This window comes from Miniopterus natalensis, chromosome 1, assembly GCF_054644295.1.
Source record: "Miniopterus natalensis isolate mMinNat1 chromosome 1, mMinNat1.hap1, whole genome shotgun sequence".
Lineage (NCBI taxonomy): Eukaryota > Metazoa > Chordata > Mammalia > Chiroptera > Miniopteridae > Miniopterus > Miniopterus natalensis.
This window is the reverse complement of record NC_142081.1, coordinates 126,388,060-126,413,123: the sequence shown is the minus strand read 5'-3', so window position 1 is coordinate 126,413,123 and position 25,064 is coordinate 126,388,060. Positions and strand designations below refer to the sequence as shown.

Genomic DNA, 25,064 nt, shown 5'->3' with positions numbered 1-25,064 from the left:
ATTCTATTTATTTTTCAGAATGAGAAAAGATAGCTGTGAAAAGTTCGATGGGTCTCACAGGAGACATTCAGAGAAATGTACATTGTCTTGTGAATGTTAGATTGTAGGTCAAATGGCTAATACATATCAGAAAGTCACCACTTCCAAAAGTCATGAAGATTCTGCACAAATGAAAAATTCAAAGCTAATTTAAAATTTTTTGCTTTATATGCACTGTTGAATCTTAGAATAATAGAGCATTTGTTTTTGTTCGTAATTAATAAGTATGTGTAGTTTATGCAGGATTTGGTATATTGGTTTGCATTTGAATGGCATCAATGTATATTTATACATATATACTTTTTAACTACCCAGAAGGGATTAGGTATATTTATTTGCTGACATTGTGAGCTCTTGGAATTTTATGCTCATTTGCCCTTGGAGTAAGGATTTTTTTATTTGCTGCTTAAAAATCGATGCTAAAATCTGAAATCCAGAGCCCTAATGTGTGGATGCCCTAAGTAAAGATAATTAGCCAGGCAGAAAATGTAAAAGAGCAACTTTTTATTTTAGAAAATGTTAACTAGATCTTGCTAATTTCAAGCCCGTGGCTAAAAAGAGTAACCAACTTCCTTCTCCTTGTCTCCATTTTAAAAAAAAATAAACTAATAAACAGATATCTTTCTACTTTGGTCAGATTAGCAAGTCAGCACTGTGCATAAAAAGCAAAATACGATAAAACCAAAGAGAGAAGTTGTTTATTTTTATGTACTACTGAGAACAGTGTCGTCCTGTGGCAGTTCTCGTAGACCGTGTTGGTTTAACAAGCGTCCAACCCTTTTGTCTTGTTGTTTTTTGTCTTTCCTGCTCCCTGTCCCCTTGTTTCCCACAGGCTGTGCGTTTGTCACATTTTCTACAAGGGCAATGGCACAGAATGCAATCAAAGCCATGCATCAGTCTCAGACCATGGAGGTACTGTATCATCTGCCCTTTCTTTGTTTTCTTTGTGCAAATGATGGGGAATGGTAACGCAATTCTCTCCTGTGTGGATTGTTCACATGACAATCACAGATTTAAACTTTCACCATCTCTCTTTTCATTCATTCATACTCATTCTCTCTCTCTCTCTCCCTCTCTCTTTCTCTCTCTGAATTTTTCCCCTAATGACTTGAAATGGATGTAGGAAAGCCTTCCACCTGCTCTCCATTATTTTCTGAGCCTTTTGTTGCAGCGGCCCAGGGCCTGCCATGGAAAGTCATGATGCAGCTTAAGCCCCGTAGTATTCTGCACCTAAAGGATCACACCTGCTCCTCAGCCCAGGGTTGGTACAGATTGAACGTGAACCACCCCCACTCCAAATTGCAACTTGCCCTGTGCTAACTCACAGGGTTCTTTTGGGGGGTTTTTTAAATGTGGGATCAAGTCATCTTTAGTGAAACAGAGTTGTGTTTTTACATCAAGAATGTTGGAGAAAGTTACCACTTCTCCCACTTCCTTTAACCAGTGAAAGTGCTCATGGATGAGAGTCCCCTGAAAAATTAGATTTGTCTCCTTACTAAAAAATGAACAATAACCCAGAAACATAAAGGCTCAAATTTGGTCTCCTAATGAGAGATAGTGGCTTTAGGGGAAGATAAATACGCTGGCGTGGGTGCTCGCCCGCCAATGCAGATAGATGGCTCTATACTTTTAGTCTGTGATTTGGGTCATGGCCTTTCAGAATTTTGCACAAAAGCATTCCCAAAGTGATATGCTGTTACTTACTCTGTGCTGTCCGATAGGATCATTTGGGAGTGCATGTGCTGCTGTATTATGTACACTGTATCTCTGTGTATGGGTGATTTTTCCACAGGTGGCCGTGTGGCATTATCTGAATTATGTTTTTCATCTTTTGGGGAAAAAAATATTTTCAGTGGTATTTAATTAGCAAAAATTTCTTTATTGATTGTTTGAGCTTCTTTTTGCCTCCATTTTTTGGGGGTTTTATTTTTTGTTTGTTTGTTTTGTTTGTTTTTTGCAATGCTGCATCTCCCAAAGCATGCTGGGAGCTAAGTGCTCATTATGCGTCATGTTTTGTGGGCAACTTTTTTACAGTGAGCCAGAGGGTGGGTGGGAGGTGGGGGAAAGAGTGTGCATGGCATTGTCATTAAGTGTTTACTGTACTTTTCTGAGTTTTGATATCAGCATTGCAAAGCCTATTGTCTTTTTCAAACTTCATTTTAACTTTGATATTCCTAACATATCTTATATAATCACTGTGTTTTCCTTTCAGTGCAATGCATTTTTAAGACACTCCCACCCCCCTACCTGGAAAGCAAGCTCAGGTGAAAATCGGCCACGATAGGAGATAATTAGCAGGATTTGAAATGTCTAGGAAGCCAATCTTGTACCACAAGCAGTTACCTACCTATGCGACACAGTTTTTGTCCCCTCTTTCTCTGAACCTAGGCTGCTCCATTATTGGGGATCAGTCTGATTTCCAGCTTCATTTCAGTTTGGAGATTAAAATGGAAGTACTGTTAGAAAAAAGAAAGTCTTTACCTATATTATCTTCCATGTACGTGTCTCATTCTTAATTATTTTTATTTTCTGTAATTTAGTGATTTGTACCTAAACTGGTCTCTTTTTAGATAATTTTTTAGTCTAAATTCTTTCAGCTCTGTTGGAAACATTGCCGCCCCAGCTCCTTCCTTCAGAGCCCCGAGTGGGGGTCTGGGTTCCCCTGTGTTACTACAGAGGGAGAGCGCAAGGAAAGAAAGCAGAGCTGGGCATCAACCCGACCCAAGGAGCAGTGGGCTCTCACAAGGAAAAGGTTCTGCCATAAAGAATGAGGTGTAGTGACTCTTAAGGAGCCCTTGATCCTTTGTTATGAATATCCCTGATACAAAATCATGTTTGGTGCGCTTGTTTGAAGTCTGGACACCATGCTTAACGAACAGGGCCCTCAGACACTTAAATGTCTCATTTAATTAAAAAATATTGACATTTAAATAAATGGAAAATTAGACATCATGCAGTGAGATTATAGTCATACAACTGAAGTTTGTTTTCTTTTTTTAACCAATTACATTATTTGCAGGACTCTGGCTCACATCTTTAACCAAGATGTATTACCTAAGAGATTCGAATTCAAAACGATGTGAATGTCAAAGTGTGAAAAAACACGTTTTTTAAAAAATAATTAATTTTTAATATTGTGCCTTCTATTTTTCTGCTTTCCTCCGACTATCCCTATCCCATTTTTCTGTTTCATGGTTTAAACAAGTAATTTTGAGCTATAATAATTGGCCTGATTTTCTGCTTTTGTATCATCATTTGGTATTTAAGAAAGAAAGAAGCCAAGAGTGAATGTACTGTTAGGAGGAGATGTATAATTTGTTACGGAACAGATTTGATACAGCAATAATAACCCTTTTCCATGCAAAACCCTTTCTCTATATAATTTTCATCTTCAGAGCATTTTGCCCTCTTTAAGGAATGAAGTGCTGAAATATGGAGCAGATGAAGAAAAATGAAGCATAGTTGTTTTTTTTAATGGTGAAAATACTACTCTTATGCAATTTACTGACATTTAACATTCTGTACTATGACTATGGCTACCAGAGCTGAAGATTGACACGCTGGAAATTCGACAGAGTCGCCTCATTTTTCTCCCAGTTTTTGGTAACACAGACATGAGAGCCTCAGGTAGTCTTAGCTACCTCCCCAGTAACTACCCAAGGTGATAAAAAAAATGCAAGTTTGTTTTCTAGGAGAAAAGAAAGTGACCCAAAGGGAAGAGAAAGGAAAAGCTCATTTAAATAGGAATATAAAATTTCTGAGAGGAGTGAGAGGTCTGTTATCATGCTGAGTTTCAATAAAAGGTTTTTTTAATCACTTGGGCAGAATTACTTCTTTTTACCTCAGCAAAATTTCACAGCTTTAATTGTGATGGAATGTGTAGGCCAGCTATGCTAAGGAGAAAAGAGTGGGGAGGGAGGAGGAGTGTTTTTGCTGAGTATTTACCAAGTGCAAATGTTTTTTTTTGTGTGTTTTTTTAATTTTTATTTTAAATATATCTTTATTGATTTCAGGGAGAGGAAGGGAGAGGGAGAGATAGAAACATCAATGATGAGAGAGGCATTGATGGGCTGCCTCCTGCACGCCCCCAGCTGGGCATCTGGCCCACAACCCGAGCATGTGCCCTGACCGGGAATTGAACTGCAGTCTCCTGCATCCTAGGTGGATGCTCAACCCCTGAGCCTCGCCTGGCCAGGCCCAAGTGCAAATGTTTAAAAGGTGCTTCTGAAAGGAGGTCATCGTCTTCACTCCTTGAGGATTTAGGCCCTATTTTCCCTAATGATTTTATCTGTATCAAACGTGAATTCACCCTATCACATAACCCTTGGCCATTTCTCACTCACTACCCCTAATCCTTGCCTTTTAAAGGAAATGAAAACTGAAAGAAGCACCTAGAAGGGTGAGATTTGTTAGAAAAAGAAGCCAAGTAGACGATTCCTCCTGCCATTTATGCTCTGTCTCCTTTGACTGGACCATACCTGTAGTGTTCTTGGTTCACAGTAGCTCTGGGGACTATGGATAGTGTGGATGTAATACGGAAGGAAGAGAGATCTTTCTTTAAACGTGGGAACAGTTAATTACGTTCGTCAGTGCCCATGTTCTCTGAATATCTCCTTCCTTCTTCCACGTTTCCAAAACAGATTCCTTTTTCCCAATTACATTGCTGCATCAGCATGATCCCTGCAGTTCCCCAGTTCAAAAATATATGACTGAAAATTGGGAAGAGTGAAAAAAACAAGTGAATGAGAGACATTTTCACTCCCATCACAACTCCCCCCCACATACACACACACACACACACTTGTCCCTGCTCACATGTGGAGAAAGGCAGGTCTGTCCTTCAGACAAGTGAACCATGAAGCTTAGTTCAAGAGCATTGGTGAGGTCTCTTTTCTCTGAGGAGGTCCTGGGAAGGCTGAAGGAAGACACACGAAGAAGGAAGGAGAGGCAGTTTAATAACCAGAGCGAGAAAGCAAATGGCTCCACCGAGCACCAGATCCCCAGAGAAACCGATGACAGTGTCTGGCATTTTCTGTTGATGGTACTATTCAGAGAAGAAGAAGAACTGTCAAACCATTTTAAAACCATTCCCGCCATGCCACGTGCTCTGAGATAGTTTAGAAAGCTAGGCCCAGTGCTGAGTCTCAGAGGATTCGACCAGGCTGTAACCCCCTCTTCACTTTCCGCTGTGTCTGACCGCAGGGCTGCTCTTCACCTATCGTGGTGAAGTTTGCTGACACTCAGAAGGACAAAGAGCAAAGACGCCTCCAACAGCAGCTGGCACAGCAGATGCAGCAGCTCAACACTGCCACCTGGGGGAACCTGACGGGTCTGGGCGGCCTCACCCCGCAGTACCTGGCGGTAAGTGCTGCAGGCCAGTCAGTGTGCAGCCTCGGGAGAGGGGAGCATGCCCACTGTAACTCTTACAACCTACTCGTCCGCTGAGGACGCTAAATAATTCATTCTGGGGATACTTTGAATCTCAGGAAATTATTGAAATCAGCATTGATGCAGAATGTTTTCCAAGTTAAGTGGATTAGCATGAGCACATGACTAAATTCTTGCCTGATGTAGGCTGAGCAAAGTCCCACAAGGCTAAATTTCTAACCCATGTTTCAGAGACATCATAAAACCCTGCATTAGAGGGGGTGTGGCTGCAGGATCGTTTTTAAGGATACTGAGGCGGCTGTGGTTGGAGAGCTCGCTGCCGCAGAGGTTAGCCCGTTCCAAGTCAGGACCTCAAATGAAATCCCCGTGGAACTTCCCTTCAGTGATCCTGGGTCCTCCCAGGGGAACTCCGTCAACCAGATCAAATATTTCTTACTTTATCTGTATGATACCAAAAATTAGATCCTGTTTCAGGCCAAGTAGACCCAATTCTTTCGGTCATCCCTCCCATTCCATTGTTTCTAAACTTCTTCTTTCTTGGTTTTCCTTAGAGCCACCCATTTTACTTTGTCAATGTCTTGATTAAATACAATCTCCAGAATTTAAGACAGTTCCCCTAGTAAGACCTAAATAACACAGAGCAGTGACCCCTAGTGTGGACTCTAAAATCTCTTAACGTAGCTCGAGAGTGGCATTTGTAGTAACACAGGAGGCAGCTAATATGCCTCTAAGTTTTTATTTATTTTCACTTGAACTGCTGCCAAACCATGTTACTCTACTCCATGTTTTCTGTTTTTGAACCTAAATGGTAGTCTCCACGTTTATTAATATAATTTCATGTTGTGTGATTGGGCTTTTCTCCCAGCCTCTGTCAGTGCGCTTGTATGCATGGCTGTGTATGTGTGTGTGTCTCTGCCCTCTCAGGATTGTATCATCCATTAACTGACTTGGTTGCAGAACCTGTATTGTTCTGCAAAATAGCCCTCCCGGTGGCCTTGACGAGTCAGACCACCCTGCCTGTACAGGTGAGAAAAGAGAGACTGGGGGCTACATCACTTGACCCGGGATCATGCTGCTGGTGGTCCCTCAGGACGCAGCCTCTCTGTTCTCTTCGCCTTGCCATGTTGCTTCTCAGAGAACAGACATGACTCCTATTCCTTTTTCCCTCCACCCCTCCCCAGTGCCTACTGGGGTCCTGCCTATAATAGCTACTCAGTACATTAATTATAATAATAAATGAAGAGCATGATTCTCCTGTCCTCGTCTGAGTCCTTACTAAAACCGTTACCAAGTTTACTGTCATTTTCATGCCATTTCTCCACAAAGACACCAGCGGGAGATTTTGCCAAATGTCTTGCTAAAATCTGTATGTGCTCTGCCATGTCTTCCTCTTGGTCTGTCAGTGTAGAAATTTTATGAAAAAAGAAATGAGTCTAACTTAATTTGTTTTTCACAAACTTGTGCTTTTCAGATGTTCACAGACTGTCTGTTTAATGGCATATACAAGAATTTTTATCAGAGATTGAAGTGAGGCTCACCTTTTCATAGTTTCTAAGAATCCAGCTTCCTGCTCCATTATTTCTAAAAACCAAGACACACGTGCTGGTCCCTGGTCTCTGGCACAGCTCCCGGGCCCCATGGCATACAGAGTCTCTGGCTGGATTTCTTTGGTCACAAGTACAAATGATTTCTGTACCCTGGAAGAGAATTAGTCTCATCCTCATTTATAAAACGTGTTTCTACACACTCAACTATGTCTTCTCCTATTTTGAAATGAAAGTCCATTTCCGTAAGGGCCCTTGGCCTCGAAGGCATTCCCTACCTCTGTGTTGAGGGGTGGATTCTGACTCCAGCCACCAGAGAATAGTTTTCAGGGGAAAGAATCCTCAGTAATAGTTGAATGACACTCCAGTCTGCTTACCTCAGTAGGTTTTATTAATTCCTCAAAATATCTTCAAAGCTTATTTAATTTTACTTAACTTTAATTTTTAAAAATATCTAATAAGAGGAGGAAATAAGGGGCCACAGTCACAAGAGAATGGGGAGCCCAAGTGATCAAACCAAAGGAAGGGATTTTTCTGTTAAAATGGATAATCCCTGGCTTCTCCCTCTTCCTCTCTTCGTGTGTGTGTGTGTGTGTGTGTGTGTGTCTGTCTCTGTCTGTCTGTCTCTGATAAGTAGGTAATGTACAAAGGTGGGCAAAAGTAGGTTAAATTACCAGCCATCATTACCTAAAAGATAAATCATAAGTAAGAAACAAAATAATAAGACAAATAATACAAATAAATACAATAATTAATAAAGAAAGAATAAACTCTGTTTTGTGTGCTCACAGCTGTCAGCCTGCTCTTGCCCACCCCTGTATTCCAGCAAGTCAAGAGGGATGAGTGAATACTGGAGACATTTCTCTGGTGACTGCTAATGTTACTCCCCATAATGTCATTGTCACTAGGTCTTTGGTTTAATTAGCCACTGATGCTCCACTCTGCTCTGTGCTTACAAGTGAACTGATGGATGCCTATTTTTGAGTCATATTTATCATGGAGTTTTTTTCTTACTGAACTGAAGAGCCCCTCCGTTACCCGGAGGAGTGGTGGTCCTCCACATTTGTTTTCTGCAGAGCGCCAAATAAATTCAGAGAGCTCTCTTTCAAATAGCGAATTCATCTTTTCCTCTGAAGCACATAACAATTTTTTCAATAATGAATTTGATGTGAATCCATGCTTTTTGGTATGCACGTACATCTGAGTAGAGGAGGTAACTATATGCCTATTGCTATACACAAACCATGTCTGTATTGATCAACCTTAACAGAAAGACAGTACCAGTAAATCTAGCCGGACACTTAGTATAGCGCCTAAGTGTTAACCGATCATTCAAGTCAATTAGGCAAGTAAAGGAGCATTTTAGGACATTAGCCGCATGCCTTTGCCTTGTGGTGGCCACTGATTCCACGTGGGGGAGGTGATGCTGGTGTGTTTACAGTGCCTGGTGCAACATCACACCACGTACCTCTGAGTTCTGACAAACAGTGTGTTTCTCACTGCCAGTGAAGAGCATGTGAAAGTGGGTGACCGCTGTCCTGGTCATGTAGTCATGGCTGTGAATAGATACATTTATGTCTGTAGTTGTCAAGATTTCTCTGTTGGCCTAAGAATCAGCAAATCCATGTGCTTCTAATAAACGATGAAGGAAACTGAGCTGTGAAGGGAAGTAGAGGAGACCCAGAGACGGACTCTGATTGACAGAGATGAGTTACAGTAACTACTAGACTGCAGGGAGATAGCATTAGTCATGCGACATTGGTTTCAGCAGAGTTAACACCTGGTTGTTCAAAAGAGTAAATTGATTAATTGTTTTAAGGCAGCAGTGTTACGGAGTTTCCCCAGTGTCTGTGTTTCTTAATAGAGATCAGACATTACTATGGATTTACAGCCCCGACTCTGGGAATCTTCAATCCATTAAGAGAAAGCAGCAATCAGCTCTGTGAACGTAAAGGAGACAGGATATGTCCACTGTTTAACCTGGAAGTCTCTGTGCCCTCATCTCTGAGTTGTGTTGACGGCCGTGTTCCCTTCCTTCGCAGCTTCTGCAGCAGGCCACCTCCTCCAGCAACCTGGGTGCGTTCAGCGGCATTCAGCAGATGGCTGGTGAGTCGTGAACTGTGCCTTTTCCTTTGGACTGTGCTGCTGTGTGAATTGAGGGGGTTCAGAGGGCAAAGAAAAGCAGCGGGGAAACGAAGGACAGAGAGCAATTACCAGCCCTCTTCGCGTTCTGGTTCAGGTGTTAAAATTAGACTAGCTGTTGGAAAGCTGCTCTCCTACCTCTGGCATTTCCAACAGTTATAACATGAGGGCACTGAGAATTCCTGCATAGTACACCCATTTTCTTCTTTTTAAAAATGGGATTGGTTACTGGGGAATTTCCAGCTAGATTCTTATATCCAGGGCAGCCAAAATGATTAACATCCTTCTAAAATTTTAATAATAGGCAGTCAGTAAAAGTGGTCTGACCTCCACAATGAAAGCCTGGATTGCAGGCCTATCTCCGCTACAGCTTGCAGTCCCTTGACATCCACAGACAATTAACAGGGTGCCTCTTTCACTGTAGTACCCCAGTTGACAGAATTGGGCATCAGACGCTTTTATGGGAAAGCATAATCTTTGTTCTTGGTAAAATCAAAGTGTGGCTGGGTTTGAAAGCCAGCTCTGGAAGGGTTGCTTTTTCTAATGAGCTGTGTCAGTAGTAACGGAGGTACAGTGATTAGTGAAAGGTCACTCCTGCTGTGTCACCTTCCAAGCTGATATCCTAACTTTCCGCGGGGCCAGGGAAGGCAGCTTGTGCAATAAATCAGAACACAGGTGCCATTAACCTGCCGCGAGGAACAGTGAGAGAGCTTTTTCCTTTCCCTCGTTTCTTTCCAGAGAGGTGGGGAGTGAGGGCAAGGAGTACAGATTTTTTGCATGTTAGAATCAGGCAGTTTGTTTTAATCAAGGACACCCTGAGTCAATGTGCAGAATAAAAGCCAGATTTCTTTATCTGTCACTATGAAAACAACTCTTTTTCTTTTCTTCCCCCCCTCCCCCCAATACATATCCTTGGTTTTTGTTCCTGTTTCACTTTGAATGGATCTGGAAGGATCGTTGATGAGTACACGTAGGCTTCTGCTCCTGTGTGCTGTGCTCATCGGCCCAGCCTTTCATTGTGGCCTCACGGGCTAATGGTAGCTTGTTGTCTGACGGGACACATTGGCCCACAGTAAACACTGCAGAATTAGTCACTGGGCATTAGACCTACTGGCACTGCCAGCTTGTTCTGTTGTAATTACAGCTTTTGGATTATTAGAAAAAAATTGTATGTTCAGATGATAAGTAGTTAAATCATTCATCAGTATCTTTATGAATACAGTTTGGGAATCTGGCCTTGGAGCTAAGAATCATATCAAATGGTTCATTTGTTTTCAGTTCTGTGAAGGAAATTGGAGTGACGTAAGTAAAATATTCAGGAAGTTTTCTATGTTTTAAAAAGAGAAAACCTCCAGACTGCAAGCCCTAAAATAAATGCTAAGATTTGTTACATTTTCTGCCGATGCAAAGTTTGTTTTTCTTCTAATAGTGTGGATGCACCCAGATCCAAAATTAGGGTTCTTGCTTCGAGGAAACCTTGGACACTCCCAGTCCCACAGCTGAACTCTGCAGGGTCACCCAGTTCCCAGGCTGCTGCCAAGAGCATCTTCCTGGGTGGACAGAGTGCCCACTCATTTTCCCTTAGACTGTGTGCACCTCTGCCTCACCAGCCACAGGCCAGGATGACGTTCACATGCTTAGCATATTCGTTTACAAACAGGGTATTTGGGAGTCACTGTAGAAGGTGTGTGGAGCCCTCTGTTTACAGAGGGTATTTGGGAGTGCACCGTAGAAGGATGGCTAATTTAAGACACTGTAAATGCACTGGGCTTTCCAAAATGCCCCTTTCCTGAACTTTCAGTATATTAAACTCAGCACCCTGTGTCTGCACAAGCTAGGAAATCCGGCCCTGAGCAGTCCATAGGGACCACTGCCCTGAATAAAGTATTAAGGTTGTAGATGTCAGTGCTCTGTTGGTTGGGCGATTTTTCTATAAAGGTTGCCCTTCATTCATAAGCATAATCAAGTCTCATCGTCCTAAGTATTTGAAGCATCATGGTTTGGGGTATTTTTTCCAGTAAGGTGAAGTCAAGTCGCCTCCTGCTCTTTCCTCTTCTCCCAAAAGTATGGTTTAGCTTTTGCCTTAGCTGGTCGTCTCACCCAGTATTATGAAGTGAACTGTAATACAAGCCACTTTCTAGAGGAATCCTCCCTGACTCCCCAGATGTGGGAGGGGTGCCCCTCTTTCTTGGGCCCTTAAAACACTGATCCCCTTACCCCCGCACCTCTCTGACAGTCCTGGATCATGGGTGCTCCTTGAGGCCGCGGCCTGGCCCGATGAACTCAGCCCTCACTCCTCTAAGAGGTGCTCACTGTTTTTGAGTGGATGAGTGAATAAATTTATAAACCAACAAACTCAAATTTCTGTTTTGGATGCATTCCCAGTGGTGCTTAAGTTAAAATGCCTGGTTTCTTAATTAAGAAATTTGGCATCAGCCTTACATCTAAGCCAGAAAGCATTCTATAAGCTAAGGACAGTATGTTCACAGGTAAGTTGTCAAGGATTTGAAATTGGAGAGTTTGTACAACATCACACATGTCAGGGAGCACATGTCCATAACACTTACAGGAGGAGGGACATGAAGGGACACAGAGGTCCTAGATCTCAGACCGGACCTGAGGAGAAAATGCTCCTTGAGTGATTGAGACAGTGGCACAGTGCAAGTGGGCACCTACACGATTCAGATGCTGTGTGTGTGTCTATAGTGCCATACAGTAAACTCCACATGTAAAACTCAAGTCTTCCAGTGTGGAACACTCACCAAAGAGAGTGAAGTATCATCTTGGAAACCGATAATATTTTCTTGTGAACAACTCTGAAAACATCACGGTCTGGCCTTCAGGAGATTCAGGTTTATCACCAGAGTAAAATGTCTCATTTGAGTGAGTAAAACACTTGCTGTTGGAGAAGAAAATAAATCCAAAAATGAAGCAGAGAAAGAAATTTCATTTTTGTTTGTTAGTATTTTTTTAAATGTATAATTATTGTTGAAAGTATTACAATTATCCCCTTTTTGTCCCCCACTGACCCCCTCCACTCCCACCCCCTCCTCAGGCCTTCACCACACTATGTCTGTGTCCATGGGCTATGCTTATATGCATAAGTTCTTTGGTGACTCTCTCCCTGCCCCACACTCCTTCCCTCTGAAATATGTCAGTATGTTGCATGCTTCAATGTCTCTGGGTCTGTTTTGTCAATTTATTTTGTTCATTAGAGTCCACATATAAGTGAGATTATGTGATACTTGTCTTTGTCTGGTTTATTTCGCTTAGCATAATCTCTCTAGGTCCCTCCATGCCATCTCAAAAGGTAAGAGATCCTTCTTTTTTACAGCTGCATAATATTTCATTGTATAAAGGTATCACAGCTTTTTTTACCCATTTCTCTACTTATAGGCACTTGGGCTGTTTCCAGATCTTAGCTATTGTAAATTGCACTGCTGTGAACATAAGGGTGCATATATTCTTTCTGATTGATGTTTCAGGCTTTTTAGGGTATTTCCGAGAAGTGGGATCACTGGGTCAAGTGGCAGTTCTATTTTTGATTTTTTAAGGAAACTCCACACTGTTTTCCATAGTGACTGCACCAGTCTGCATTCCCACCAGCAGTGTACCAGGGTTCCTTTTTCTCCACATCCTTACCAGCACTTGTTGTTGATTTATTGATAATATTCTGGCAGGTATGAGGTGGTACCTAATTGTGGTTTTAATTTGCATCTCTCTCATGAGTAGTGACGCTAAGCATTTTTTCATATGTCTCTTGGCCACCCGTATGTCCTCTTTGGAAAAGTGTTTATTCAGGTCTTCTGCCCATTTTTTAATTGGATTGTCTGTCATCCTTTTGTTGAGTACTTTATATATTTTGGAAATTAACCCCTTATCAGATGTATCATTGGCAAATATGTTCTCCCATACGGTTGGTTCCCTCTTCATTTTGATGCTGGTTTCCTTTGCTGTGCAGAAGCTTTTTAGTTTGATATAGTCCAATTTGTTTATTTTTTTCCTTTCTTTCTCTTGCTGTAGGAGATGTATCTGTGAAAATTCTGCTACGTGAGATGTCTGATATTTTGTTGACTACGTTTCCTTCTAGGATTTTTATGGTTTCATGACTTACATTTAAGTCTTTTTTCCATTTTGAGTTTGTTCTTGTGTATGGTGTTAGTGATATAATTTCATTTTTTGGATGTACCTGTCCAATTTTCCCAGCACCACTTATTGAAGAGACTGTCTTTACTCCATTGTATGTTCTTGCCTTCTTTGTCAAATATTAATTAAACATAATGGCTTTGGTCGATTTCTGGGGTGTCTGTTCTGTTCCATTGATCTATACACCTGCTCTTGTGCCAGTACCAGGCTGTTTTGATTACACTGGCTTTGTAGTATAACTTGGTATCTGGTATTGTGTTCTTCCTTCTCAAGATTGCTGCAGCTGTTCAGGGTCTTTTTTGGTTCCATATAAATTTTTGGAGTGTGTGTTCTAGATCTGTGAAATACGCCGTTGGTATTTTAATAGGGATTGCATTGAATCTATAGATTGCTTTGGGTAGTATGGACATTTTAATGATGTTAATTCTACCAATCCATGAACACGGTATATTCTTCCAGTACTTTATATCTTTTATTTGTCTCTTTTTTCAGCATCCTGTAGTTTTCTGAGCACAGGTCTTTTACTTCTTTGGTTAAATTTATTCCTAAGTATCTTAATTTTTTGGTTGCAATGGTAAATGGTATTGATTTTTAAATTTCTCTTTCTGAGAGACCATTATTGGTGTATAAAAATGCCATCAATTTCTAGGTGTTAATTTTGAATGCAGCTACTTTGCCAAATTCATTTATTAAATCTAGTAGTTTTTCGGTGGAGTCCTTACGGTTTTCTGTGTACAATATCATGTCATCTGCAAATAATGACAGTTTTACTTCCTCCTTTCCAATTTGGATGCCTTTTATGTTTTCTTCTTGTCTGATCACTGTGGCTAGGACTTCCAGTACTTATGTTGAATAGGATTGGTGAAAGTAGACACCCCTGTGTTGTTCCTGTTCTTAGGAAGAATGCCTTTTGTTTTTGCCCATTGAGTATGATGTTGGCTGTAGGTTTGTCATATATGGCCTTTATTATGTTAAGTTATGATCCCTCTATTCCCACTTTGCTGAGAGTTTTTATCAAAAACGGGTGTTGGATTTTGTCAAATGCTTTTTCTGTGTCTATTGATATGATCATGTGATTTTTTTCTTTCAATTTGTTTATGTGATGTATCACATTTATTGATTTGCAAATATTGTACTAGCCTTACATCCCTGGAATAAATCCCACTTGGTCATGGTATATGATCTTTTTAATATATTGCTGGATCTGATTTACTAATATTTTGTTGAGGATTTTAACATCTATGTTCAACAAGGGTATTGGCCTGTAATTTTCTTTCTTTGTAGTGTCTTTATTTGGTTTTGGGATTAGGATAATGCTGGCTGCGTAAAAAGAGCTTGGAAGCAATTCCTTCCTCTTGGATTTTTTGGAATAGTTTGAAAAGGATAGATGTTAGTTCTTCTTTGAATATTTGGCAAAACTCCCCTGGGAAGCCGTCCGCACCAGGGCTTTTGTGTGCTGGGGGTTTCTTTATTACAGCTTCAATTTCATCAGTTGTTCTTGGACTTTTCAGGTTTTCTGCTTTTTCCTGATTCAGTTTTGGAAGATTGTATTTTTCCAGAAATTTGTCCATTTCATCTAGGTTGTCCAGCTTGTTGGCATATTATTTTCTTACATGTTCATAGTCTTTTCTTACAACCCTTTGCATTTCTGTTGGGTCAGTTGTTACTTCACCTCTTTCCTTTTGGATTTTATTTGTGTCCTGTCTCTGTTTCTTCATGAGTCTGGCTAAAGGTTCATCAGTCTTGTTTACCTTTTCAAAGAACCAGCTCTTGGTTTCGTTAGTCTTTTGTATTGTTTTTTTAGTTCCTATGTCATCTATTTCCACTTTCATCTTTATAATTTCCTTCCTTCTTCTTACTCTAGGCATTTCTTGTTTTTCTCTTCCTAAATCTTTAAGCTGTAGGGTTAGAGAGTGTATTAGTGGTTTTTCTTGCTTTTTGAGGTCGGCCTGCAGTGCTATGAAGTTTCCTCTTCGGACTGCTTTTGCTGTGTCCCATAGATTTGGGGTTATTGTGTGTTCATTTTCGTTTGTTTCCTGGAAGTTTTTTCTTTCTTTCTTGATCTCTTTGGTAACCCATTCATTGTTTAATAACATACTATTTAGCCTTCATGTGCTTGAATGTTTTTGAGTGTATTCATTGTAATTGATTTCTAATTTCATTCCATTAAGATCCAAAAAGATGCTTGATATGGTTTCAGTCCTCTTGAATTTATAGAGATTTATTTTGTGTCCAAACATGTGTTCTGTCTTTGAGAATATCCCATGTGCACTTGAAAAGAATGTATATTCTTCAACTTAGGGGTGGAATTTTCTGTAAAGGTCAATTAAATCCATCTCATCTGGTGTGTCATTTAAAGTCTCTGTTTCCTTGTTGATTTTTTTGTCTCAAAGATCTATCCAGTAAAGTCAGTGGGGTGTTAAAGTCCCCTACTATGGCTGTATTGTTGTTGATCTCTCCCTTGAAATCCTCCAGGAGCTTTTGTATATTTAGGTGCTCCTATATATTTACCAGGACTTCATCCTCTTGTTTTATTGATCCCTTTAGTATTCTGTAATGGCCTTCTTTGTCTCTTTTTATGGCCTTTGCTTTAAAGTCTATTTTGTCAGATATAAGTATTGCTACCCCTGTTGTTGCTTTTTGTTGTTTTTAGTTTTTTTTGCTTCTTTTCATTTCTATTTGCATGGAAATTTTTTCCATCCTTTCACTTTTAGTCTGTGTGAATCTTTTGCTCTGAGGTAGGTCTCTTGTAGATAGCATATATATGGGTCTTATTTTCTTATCCATCCAGCTACTCTATGTCTTTTGATTGAAGCACTTAATCTATTTACATTTAAGGTTATAATTGATATGTACTTACTTACTGCCTTTTTTTTTTTCGTTATACCTATGTTTCTCTCTCAATTTCTTCTTCTTAAAGCACTCCCTTTAACATTTCCTACAATGCTGGTTTGGTGGTAGTGTACTCCTTTAGCCTTTTTTGTCTGGAAAGCTCTTTATTTCCCCTTCCATTTTAAATGATAGCCTTGCTGGATAGAGTAGTCTTGGGCTCAGGTCCTTGTTTTTCATTACTTTGAATACTTCATGCCAATTTCTTCTAGCCTGAAGTGTTTCTGTTGAGAAATCAGCTGACATTCTAATGCGTACTCCCTTTTAGTAACTTTCTGTCTCTCTTGCTGCCTTTGAGATTCTTTCTTTGTCTCTAATGTTTGTCATTTTGATTATGATGTGTCTTGGAGTAGGTCTCTTTGAGTTCATCTTGATTGGAACTCTCTTTGCTTCCTGAACTTTTGTGACTTTTTCCTTCACCAAGTTAGGGAATTTTTCTGTCATTATTTCTTTAAACAGGTTAACTATTTCTTGCTCACTTTCTTCTCCTTCTGATAGCCCTAGGATGTGGATGTTGTTACATTTCATGCTGTCCCAAAGTTCCCTTAAACTATCCTCATGCTTTTTTATTCTTTTTTATTTTTGCTGCTCTAATTGGGTGTTTTTTTCCTACCTTGTCTTCCAAGACGTTGATTTTATCTTCTGCCTCATTTAATCTGCTTTTGATTTCTTCCAGTGTATTCTTGATGTCAGATATGTTACTCTTCATTTCCAACTAATTGTTATTTATGGTTTCTATTTCTTTTTTTCATGCTGTTGTAGTTCCCACTAAGTTTCTTGAAATTCTCACTAGGTTTCTTGAGCACCCTTATAACCATTACTTTGAACTCTATATCTGATAAACTGCTTGCCTCCATTTCCTTTAGCTCTCTTTCTGGAGTTTCCTCCTTTTCTTTCATTTGGGGGTTTCTTTGTCTCTGCATTTTTGCTTTCCCTTTGTATTTGTTTCTATGTATTAGAGCAAATTTCTATGCCTCCCAGCCTTCATGGGGTGGTCTTATGTTTTGTTTTGTGGGACCCAGTGGTGCAGTCTCTTAGATCTCAAGGGTGCTCTAAGAATTACCCGTGTGTGAGTTATTTGGGCCCTACTGTTGTAATTTGGTCTTGAATGTTGTTGTCCCATTCGTGAGAGGAATCTCCTCTCAGACTGGCTGACTGTGAGGCTCACCCCTGACCATGTCATGCTGGCTGTTGTGCAGGTGCTGGCAGAACAAAACAAAGACAACAAAACAAAAGGAGAAACAAAACTAAAACATACACAAACCCCTACAACAACAATAACAAAAGCAGCCACAAAAGAAGAGAGAATTAGGAAGGAGAAAACAGAACAATAATAGAAGGAAAGAAATAAAAGTATGGGGGAAGAAAAAGGAATATGAAGGGCAGAGATGAAAAAAAGAAAAGAATAAAGAATAGGGGAAGGAAAATGGTATAAGAGAAAATAAGAAAATAATTTTGAAAAAGAAAATAGAGGAGAAAGCCAATAGACAAAAAAATAAGAAAAGGAAAAATGAAGAGAGCAGGAGAAAGAAGAAAAAGTAGGGTAAAAAAAGGGAAGGGAAAGTTAGATCTATAAAGGAAAAAGAGAGAGACAAATAAATCAATAAGGAAGATAAAGAAATAGAAAAAAAAAGTGAAGTGTCATTCATCTCAGCAGAGTTTTGGTGCCTCCTGGGAGCTCCCTTTGGATCCTGCTCTTCTGACGACTGCAGCTGACTGTTCTGTCTGCCAACTCTGAGCTTCCCAGGAGGTACTTAGGTGCTAACCACTGTCAGAAACTGTCCTCTTGCGGCCGTCAGCAACCTGTTTGAAGCTTCAAGGGATCCACAGTTTGTGTCTTTCTCCACAGGACTTGGCTGCGCAAGGGAGGGGCCAGGCTGCACTCTAAGGCTGGTTCGTTAGCAGCACTGGGACCAGGGCTGGGTCAAATAGCTTCTTCAGGTTCCCTGGGCTCTGCCTCTACCTGCCTTTGTCTACCAGCCAGCTGTCAATCTTAATCTCTCAAAAGTCTGTTTCTGAAAGGTGGAATCGGAAATCTAGATCTCTGGGTCTCCCATGGGGGGAGGTGCTGTTCATATTTCAGGGAAAGTGGTGGGTGTGGTTCCTCCTCCCACAGATACTTCTCTGACTGTCCCAGAATATTTCCCTGCCCTTGGCTAGGTGGAGATCCTTGAATGTAGTCCAGTGGGATCAGCTGGAAACCTGGAGTTTCTATCACTCTCCCTTGAGGGGGAAGCACCAGTCACATTCCCAGTTCGCCACCGCACCACACACACACCAGTGACTGAGGCTTCCTGAGACTGTTCAAGGCCCTAGGCTTGGCCTCTGCTGCTGTCTCCTCTGCCAAGGTCAAGATGCAGGGTGTGATGGGCTGTATCACCTAGGGTGGGGGTCTTTCCTTTTCCTGAGCTGTGGCTCCTGGAAGGGTCCAGCGCCTCTCAGGAAAAATGGCCATTTCGGGGCAGGGGGACGCCAAATGCAGGTCTCCTGGCCACCTCTTTTCCACATCTCCCCCCAGTGTTTCCCACACTAGCCTCTCCTAAGGCACCTCCAGTCTGCAGCGCCCTCCCTCCACTGAAGCCTCGCGTCAGTAGCTGCAAGCGAAAATCCTGTGCTCTGGGGTTTTTTTTAAAAAATTGCGTTGTTAACTCTGACTCCCTGGAGATCAGCCACCCTGCGGCCTTTCAATGCTGGATGCTCCTTGGGCTGCTTGCCTCGGCTCTGGTGCTCCTGTCTGTGGAGTGCAGCCTGGGTCCCAGGCCACGATTGTCTTGGGAATAACCTGCCCAGAGATCCCTCCTCACTCAGCCTGCCACCCCCAGCCTGCCACCCCGGGAGCTGGGTCGGCCCCTCTCCAGACCGCCCTTCCTACCCGTCTCCAGGTGTTTTCTTGATATAAGTCGTTCCTGAGCTGGGTCTTGGTTGGTAATTCCGGATCAGTGTTCCCCAATTTAGTTGTATTTCCAGTCTGGCCCTGGGAGGAGGCGCAAGAAAGGTCTCCCTCCTCGAACTCCGTCTTCCGAGAGCCTTGAGAAAGAACTTTTAGGTGACAAGTTGCTAAGTAATTGCATGAGGAAGATTGAATGAGATATCACCTATACTTTTTTGTCAAGCTAAAAGTAACTCTAAATGTGTTCCATGGTTTTATTGAGGGGCGCCTTTATTAAATATGGATTTTAAAAGCAGAAAATAGATTGGGATGAAATCTTAATAAGCTGAGTGCTTTTAAGTGTACTTTTTGTGCGTCTTTGAAGTTGATTGATTTTCCTTCTTACAGCTTCTACTAAGAAACTTTTAGTAAAAAACTTGTCCATTTTTTTTCACCCAGTTGTGTGATTTGTTGCATGAATTTCTGAGATCTCAGAAACCTGGATCTTGGGCTCAGAGTCTGGGTTTTTCCTGAAGGAGTAGGAATAAAGGGAAAGTGATTTTTTTGGTCATTAATTTCTTTATAACAAAAGAGGGTCATGTTAGCAAAAAAGGGTAGTATTTTACAGTTTTGTTTTTTAACAGAGTTCCGTGAAATAACTATGCCATTTATCTTCACTGCATGCCAAGAGCAAAACCACCCCTTGGTTACTACATTACAATTGGAGAAACTGAAGTATGACAAGGTTAAGTAAGTTCTGTGAGACTACAGCACCAGTAAGGGGCACAATATGGACTAGGATACAGAATTCCCAAGTATCAAACAACTTTTATGAGGTAGGGACTGTTAGCATCCCTTTTTTTACAGGTGGGACAACTGAAGCTCACAGAGGTTAATTAAGAAACTTGCCCAAAGTTACTAAGCTAGTAAGTGACTGATCCAAATTTCACATCTACTTCAGCCTGATCCTGAAACCTGAGCATTCTGTTGCCCCAGCTTGGGAAGCAGTGCTCAGGGTCTCAGCAAATGCAGGTGTGTTTGCACATGTGCAGGCTGCAGCGACTCGCCTACTCAAAGGGGTTCGCAGGCCAAGTAACAAACAAGGCCAAGCTGTAGATAAACAATGCAGAGAGGGCCTCAGATCTCAAAAAGAAGCAATTCAGAGACAGGAAAGGCGCCTCCCTTCATTCTGAACAGTTCACGTGTATAAGAGAGGTTTGCTTTTGTTAGGGGAATTTGTTTTCTAGGGTAAGGAATTGTTACCAGGAAATTATAGAGATTAGGAAGCAATAGCTGAAGAAGAGCAGAGTATCTTTTTTTAATGTTTTTATTGATTTTAGAGAGGAAGGGAGAGAGAGAGAAACATGGATCAGCTGCCTCCTGCACGTCCCCTACTGGGGATATGTGCCCTGATTCAGAATCAAACTGGTGACCTCTCGGTGCATGGGGATGACGCCCAACCAAATGAGCCACACTGGCCAAGGCAAAGAAGAATATGTTTTGATAAGAGAAAACTTTCACTTTACTTCTGATATTCTGTAAAGCTGCTAGTAATTCCATTTCAGAATATCTAGTGTGCGTTTTAAAACTAACAGTAAAACTACAGAGTACAAATATTTGCTTTAAACAACAACATGGCAATGCTTTCATTAATCTGAGATCCATTCCCAGAGAAGACTGGTCTTAGACTGTCCGATAAGGGGAAAGAGGGAAGGTATGTGAAAAACTGCGTCGGAGGCTGAGACCCAGGCATTGGAGACCCTCCGGAGATGTGAGGTGTGAGATGTACATCCGGGACCCACAAGGATTCCCGTAGCCCCTGCAGCCAGTCTCCCACCCTCCCACCGCAGACACTTCCTGCGAATGTGCTAATGGGCCTTATGAGAACGTTTTATAACCACCCATCTGTCACTTTCTAACAGACCTGATTGGCAAGCACTTGTAACAACTGACATCTGTTCTCGCTTATTGATATGCAGATTTATGGTAATTGCTATGAACAATAAGACACAAAATTACCTAAGGTGAACATTAAATTAAATTTTCATACCCTCTCCTTATAATTTTTTTTAAATTGTAAGTTTCGAGTGGGCATATTGCACATCTGTTTTCTACATCATTTCTTCCGTTTGGGAAGGACCTTCTCTTCCCAAGTCTGAATGAAGCGTGGAATCCCTGTGTTCCCAACCTTTTCCTTTTTTTGCTGCCAGCTTGATCTTGGCACACTATTGGATTTCATAAAACTTATTTAAATGTTTTGCATTTCTAGTCACCCAGATAATCGCCCATTTTGAGGGCTGCCCACCCCAGCAGAGTTCTTTGTGAGGTTCAAAGTGGTGGTTTTCTTCTTAGGAAAGAGCCATGTGCCAAACCAGAACCAGCTTCCCCGGGATGCAGCCGCCTCCTGCCCTTTCTGGATTATCATGTGGGAGCAGCTGAGGGGGGGAAAGTGGGACTGGACAGGCGGTGACCCAGGAGATGCCTGTGAAAGGAGCTGAGACAGAGGAAAGGACAGGGTGCACTCAGACACCCCCAAAGAAAAAAGAAAAAGAAATGTGAATTCGAGGTGAACAGAAGCAGAAACCCCCTGTTAGTGGTTTCTGGGGCTCCAGGGTTGGCCCAGCTCAGAGTTAAAGAAAAGGGGCCTCATGCCAGCCAGGAGCAGGCGGTCTGCAGCCAGTGGATGCCTGAAGGGAGTGATGCAGTCAGTGCCAGCAAGTGTGGTACAGTCAAGGGGGCAGAGAGGGAAACAGCATTTCTGTCCACACAGGTTTCCCAGGCCGCTTCCTGATTTTCTGGAAACAGCGGGGCCCCGAAGCACTGTTCCTAAGTGGGCTTCCCACACTATGGATGAGGGCTTCTTGGTTGTGGGAGGCAGGGGGAGCCAAAACCTCAGTCACTGAGGACACAGGCTGTTGGCAGGGTGGGTTCTGTTTTATTCCCACTTCACAGCTGAGCTGTCTGAGGCACAGAAAGTTAAGCATGTTTGCTCTGGGGGAGGCTGGTTGGCAGGAGTTGAGGCAGAGCCCAGGTTGAAAACCAGGTGTCTGGGAACAGGCCTGCACTCTTCTTGACCAGCCGAGATGCCTCCAGCAAGTAGCAGCTGTCACATTGTCACCAGCAGAGAAGGCTTTGCATTCCAGGCCCTAGGAACACTGGACAAGGTGAAGGAGAGATGCCTCTGCATTGAAAAAAGCAGAAATGTGGGGGTCAGGGCTGGGAATGGGGCCTGACCCAGAATAGGTGACAAGGAAGCTGCCTTGTCCATCTTGGGTGTACTGAGCACTTCTGTCTGGGAATGAGGGGGGAAGGGGGCACCGCAGAGCTGCCGGGGTCAGCCCACAAAGACTGAAAGGCCTGGGGTAGAAGGCGGGCGTGGTCCTCTACTGGAACACAACCCGCCCTCCGAGCGCGTCATCTGCGCAGTGCTTCCCTGTGTTGTATCTCATCCCCGTCAAACAAGATTAGTGAGAAAGGGTTTCTCAGTCTGGGCCTGTTTCCAGAAACTGTCAATGTAGGATTATTCCCCAGTTCCTGGCTCCTCCCTACTTTAATATACAGCAACCTCCTGGGGGCAGGGACTGTCTTGTTTTCTGCTGCTTGATTCTCAGTGCGGTGCCCAGGGTCTGTCTGGCCCATTGTGGCCACTTGGTAACAGACGGTCGGATGGGTGGGCATGTGGGTGGACAGATGGATGGACGGATGGATGTATAGATGGGCAGGCAAATACACATCCTACTCTGCTGCTTCTCTCCATCTAACCCTTACCCTCTTCCCTGTCCCCCAGATTCCTCAGGTGCCAGGGATCACAACGGCCTCTCCACTCACCATTTCTGCTTCCTTTGGCCCGTATTCTGTTCCTTTCCATGTGATTGTTGAACAGCCCCGGTGCGGTGTCCCAGAGCCAAAATCCCTGTCTGGCCTTTCCAGGTGGAGGCAGGGAAAGGCTGGACAGGATGGCACGCTCTCGGGTGGTGAAATGTGGCAGAGGAAATGCAGAAGGGACACTGAGGGGGACACAGGGCTCAGCCAAGGTTCCCAAGGGGAGAGGGCAGTGGAGTAGAGAACCTGGTGTTGTTGGCCAGGCGCCAGGACCTGTAATGAGTATTAGTGGGTGAGATGAGGAATACACAAGGTTCTAATAAATTGTAGAAGGGATTAACTAACAATTGAGGGAAACAGCCAATACATGATGCGTCGTAAATACTGAAGAGCTAATAAAACATGAAGAAAACTGAAAACTTGGTTGGGTCTGTGGACAGTACTGTTTAGAGCAACTTATGAAAATTTCATACTGGTTTTTACTCGGTCCATTCATCCTACATGGAGTCACCCATCACCTGCTGCGTAGACAGCAGTGTGTGTACGTGTGTTTAGGTAGACTGGATAATAAGACATCTTTGTCCTCAAGGAACTTAGTATCTAGTTATAAAGGTAAGAAATACACAAAAATAGCATCAAAGTGGAATGTGATGAATGAATGACACCAGAGTTAGAAACAAGGAGATGAGGGAGTTTGCAGGTAACACACAGAAAGTGCACGTGCATGTGAGGTGTGGCTGGAGTGCTGCCCTGGACTCGGGAGGTTCTCCCACCATCGGCTCTGTGGCCTCTGACCTGAGCCTCTGACCCCAGTGAGTGGGCCAAGCTCCTTCCAGCTCTGGAATTCTCCAGGCACCATGGCTCCTGTCTGGGGTGGGTCAGATGAGCTATCCCTGACGAGGACCCTGCGACCTGGGCCTAGGAGAGTGGCTCTGTGTATCATTAATCAGTGCCAGATGTGCATCATGGGTTTTCATTTTAGTGCTAAACCCTCCTCTTGTCTGCCCAGCCAGCTGTGGGTAATGTAGGCTGGTCATCTGGTTTATACCATTAAAGCATTAGAGGGGGGCCAAGAAGGGACAAATGGGTCACTACACACAGTCTTCACTCTTCATACACACTCCGGTGTGAAGTGCATTTACACAGCTTTTGGGAGTCAGCTCCTCACCGGGTCCAAGTGGGTCTGCACTGCACCTCCTGTATTTCTCCCAGTTCCATTTTCCTCAAGTAAGCCTGAAAAATAAGCCCAGTGCTTTCTCAACTCCCACATTTTCATAATATGACCCTGAAGAGCTCTGTTACCACTTGCCTGTGCCTGAGAGCAGAATTAAACACAGGATTCCACAAATGCTTGTGCCCTGCTTCTGAGAGTCCCCAGGAGCTAAGTGGGTTTGGAAAATAGGTGTTTGGCTCTTACCGTAAGCCGGTAGAGCTGGGCGTCTCCTGAAAGAAGGTAGAGTATCCTTTTGAGCAAAGTGAGAACCCATTTTGCAGCAAAGATATCAGGAATTCTTTCTGAGTAGAAATAAATCCTGATTGAGGGGTCAGGACACAGCCGACGGAGCCTGGCAGCCATGCTCTGAGGCACACTTATGCTGAGGGCTCCACCAGTGGCTTGGGGCCTTCACAGGTAGGTTGCTAGAACATTCTATCACCCCTCTTTGCACTCCCCTCCCCCAACACACATGGAAGCTGTCATTAGGCCACTCTCTCCAAAGCAGATTAAATTTGCTCACTAGACATTTATTAAGTACCTGTATTTGAGACATGAATATCTTTCCATAGAAAATTCTTCTGTATAAGGAAAACCATTGTTTCTCAAATGTACATGAGTGTGAAGTGAATCATGGAGAAAGACTCTGGATGTTCAGAGAACCTTCAAAGTGAGCAATAGAAGTAGAGGAAAGAAGATACCGAAAGTGCTCATGGCCCAGATGCCAGGCCTGGAGCCCCACGCTGAGCATGGCCAGCTTCCCCGGAAAGATCACCCCCCAGAGCTCACAGCTGACCCCACCCTCATGTTCTTGCAAAGTTTCGTTTCTCTCTGCTGTGTTTCCTCAATTTCCACTACCCACAGATTCATTCTAGTTAAAAGTAAGTCCCTCCTTAAAATACAAGTGCCTTTAAAATGCAAATACAGATATTTTACAAGTAAAATATAAGCCACTGCCATTTTTATTTAATTATTCTTTTAGTCATCAAATATTTTTGGAGTTCTTACTATG

The 25,064-nt window shown here is 42.6% G+C and overlaps 1 protein-coding gene across 9 annotated transcripts in view; it reads left to right on the top strand.

Moving 5' to 3' along the window:
* The window catches only part of CELF2 (CUGBP Elav-like family member 2), a 497,548-nt gene that overhangs the window by 426,909 nt on the left and 45,575 nt on the right, over window positions 1-25,064 (top strand). For all 9 annotated transcript variants that reach the window (XM_087825724.1, XM_087825730.1, XM_087825745.1 and 6 more), the window contains 3 exons: window positions 872-951; window positions 5,242-5,400; window positions 9,014-9,077. In XM_087825724.1, the coding sequence (XP_087681850.1) occupies window positions 872-951; window positions 5,242-5,400; window positions 9,014-9,077 (303 nt within the window). The remainder of the gene's footprint in view (window positions 1-871; window positions 952-5,241; window positions 5,401-9,013; window positions 9,078-25,064) is intronic.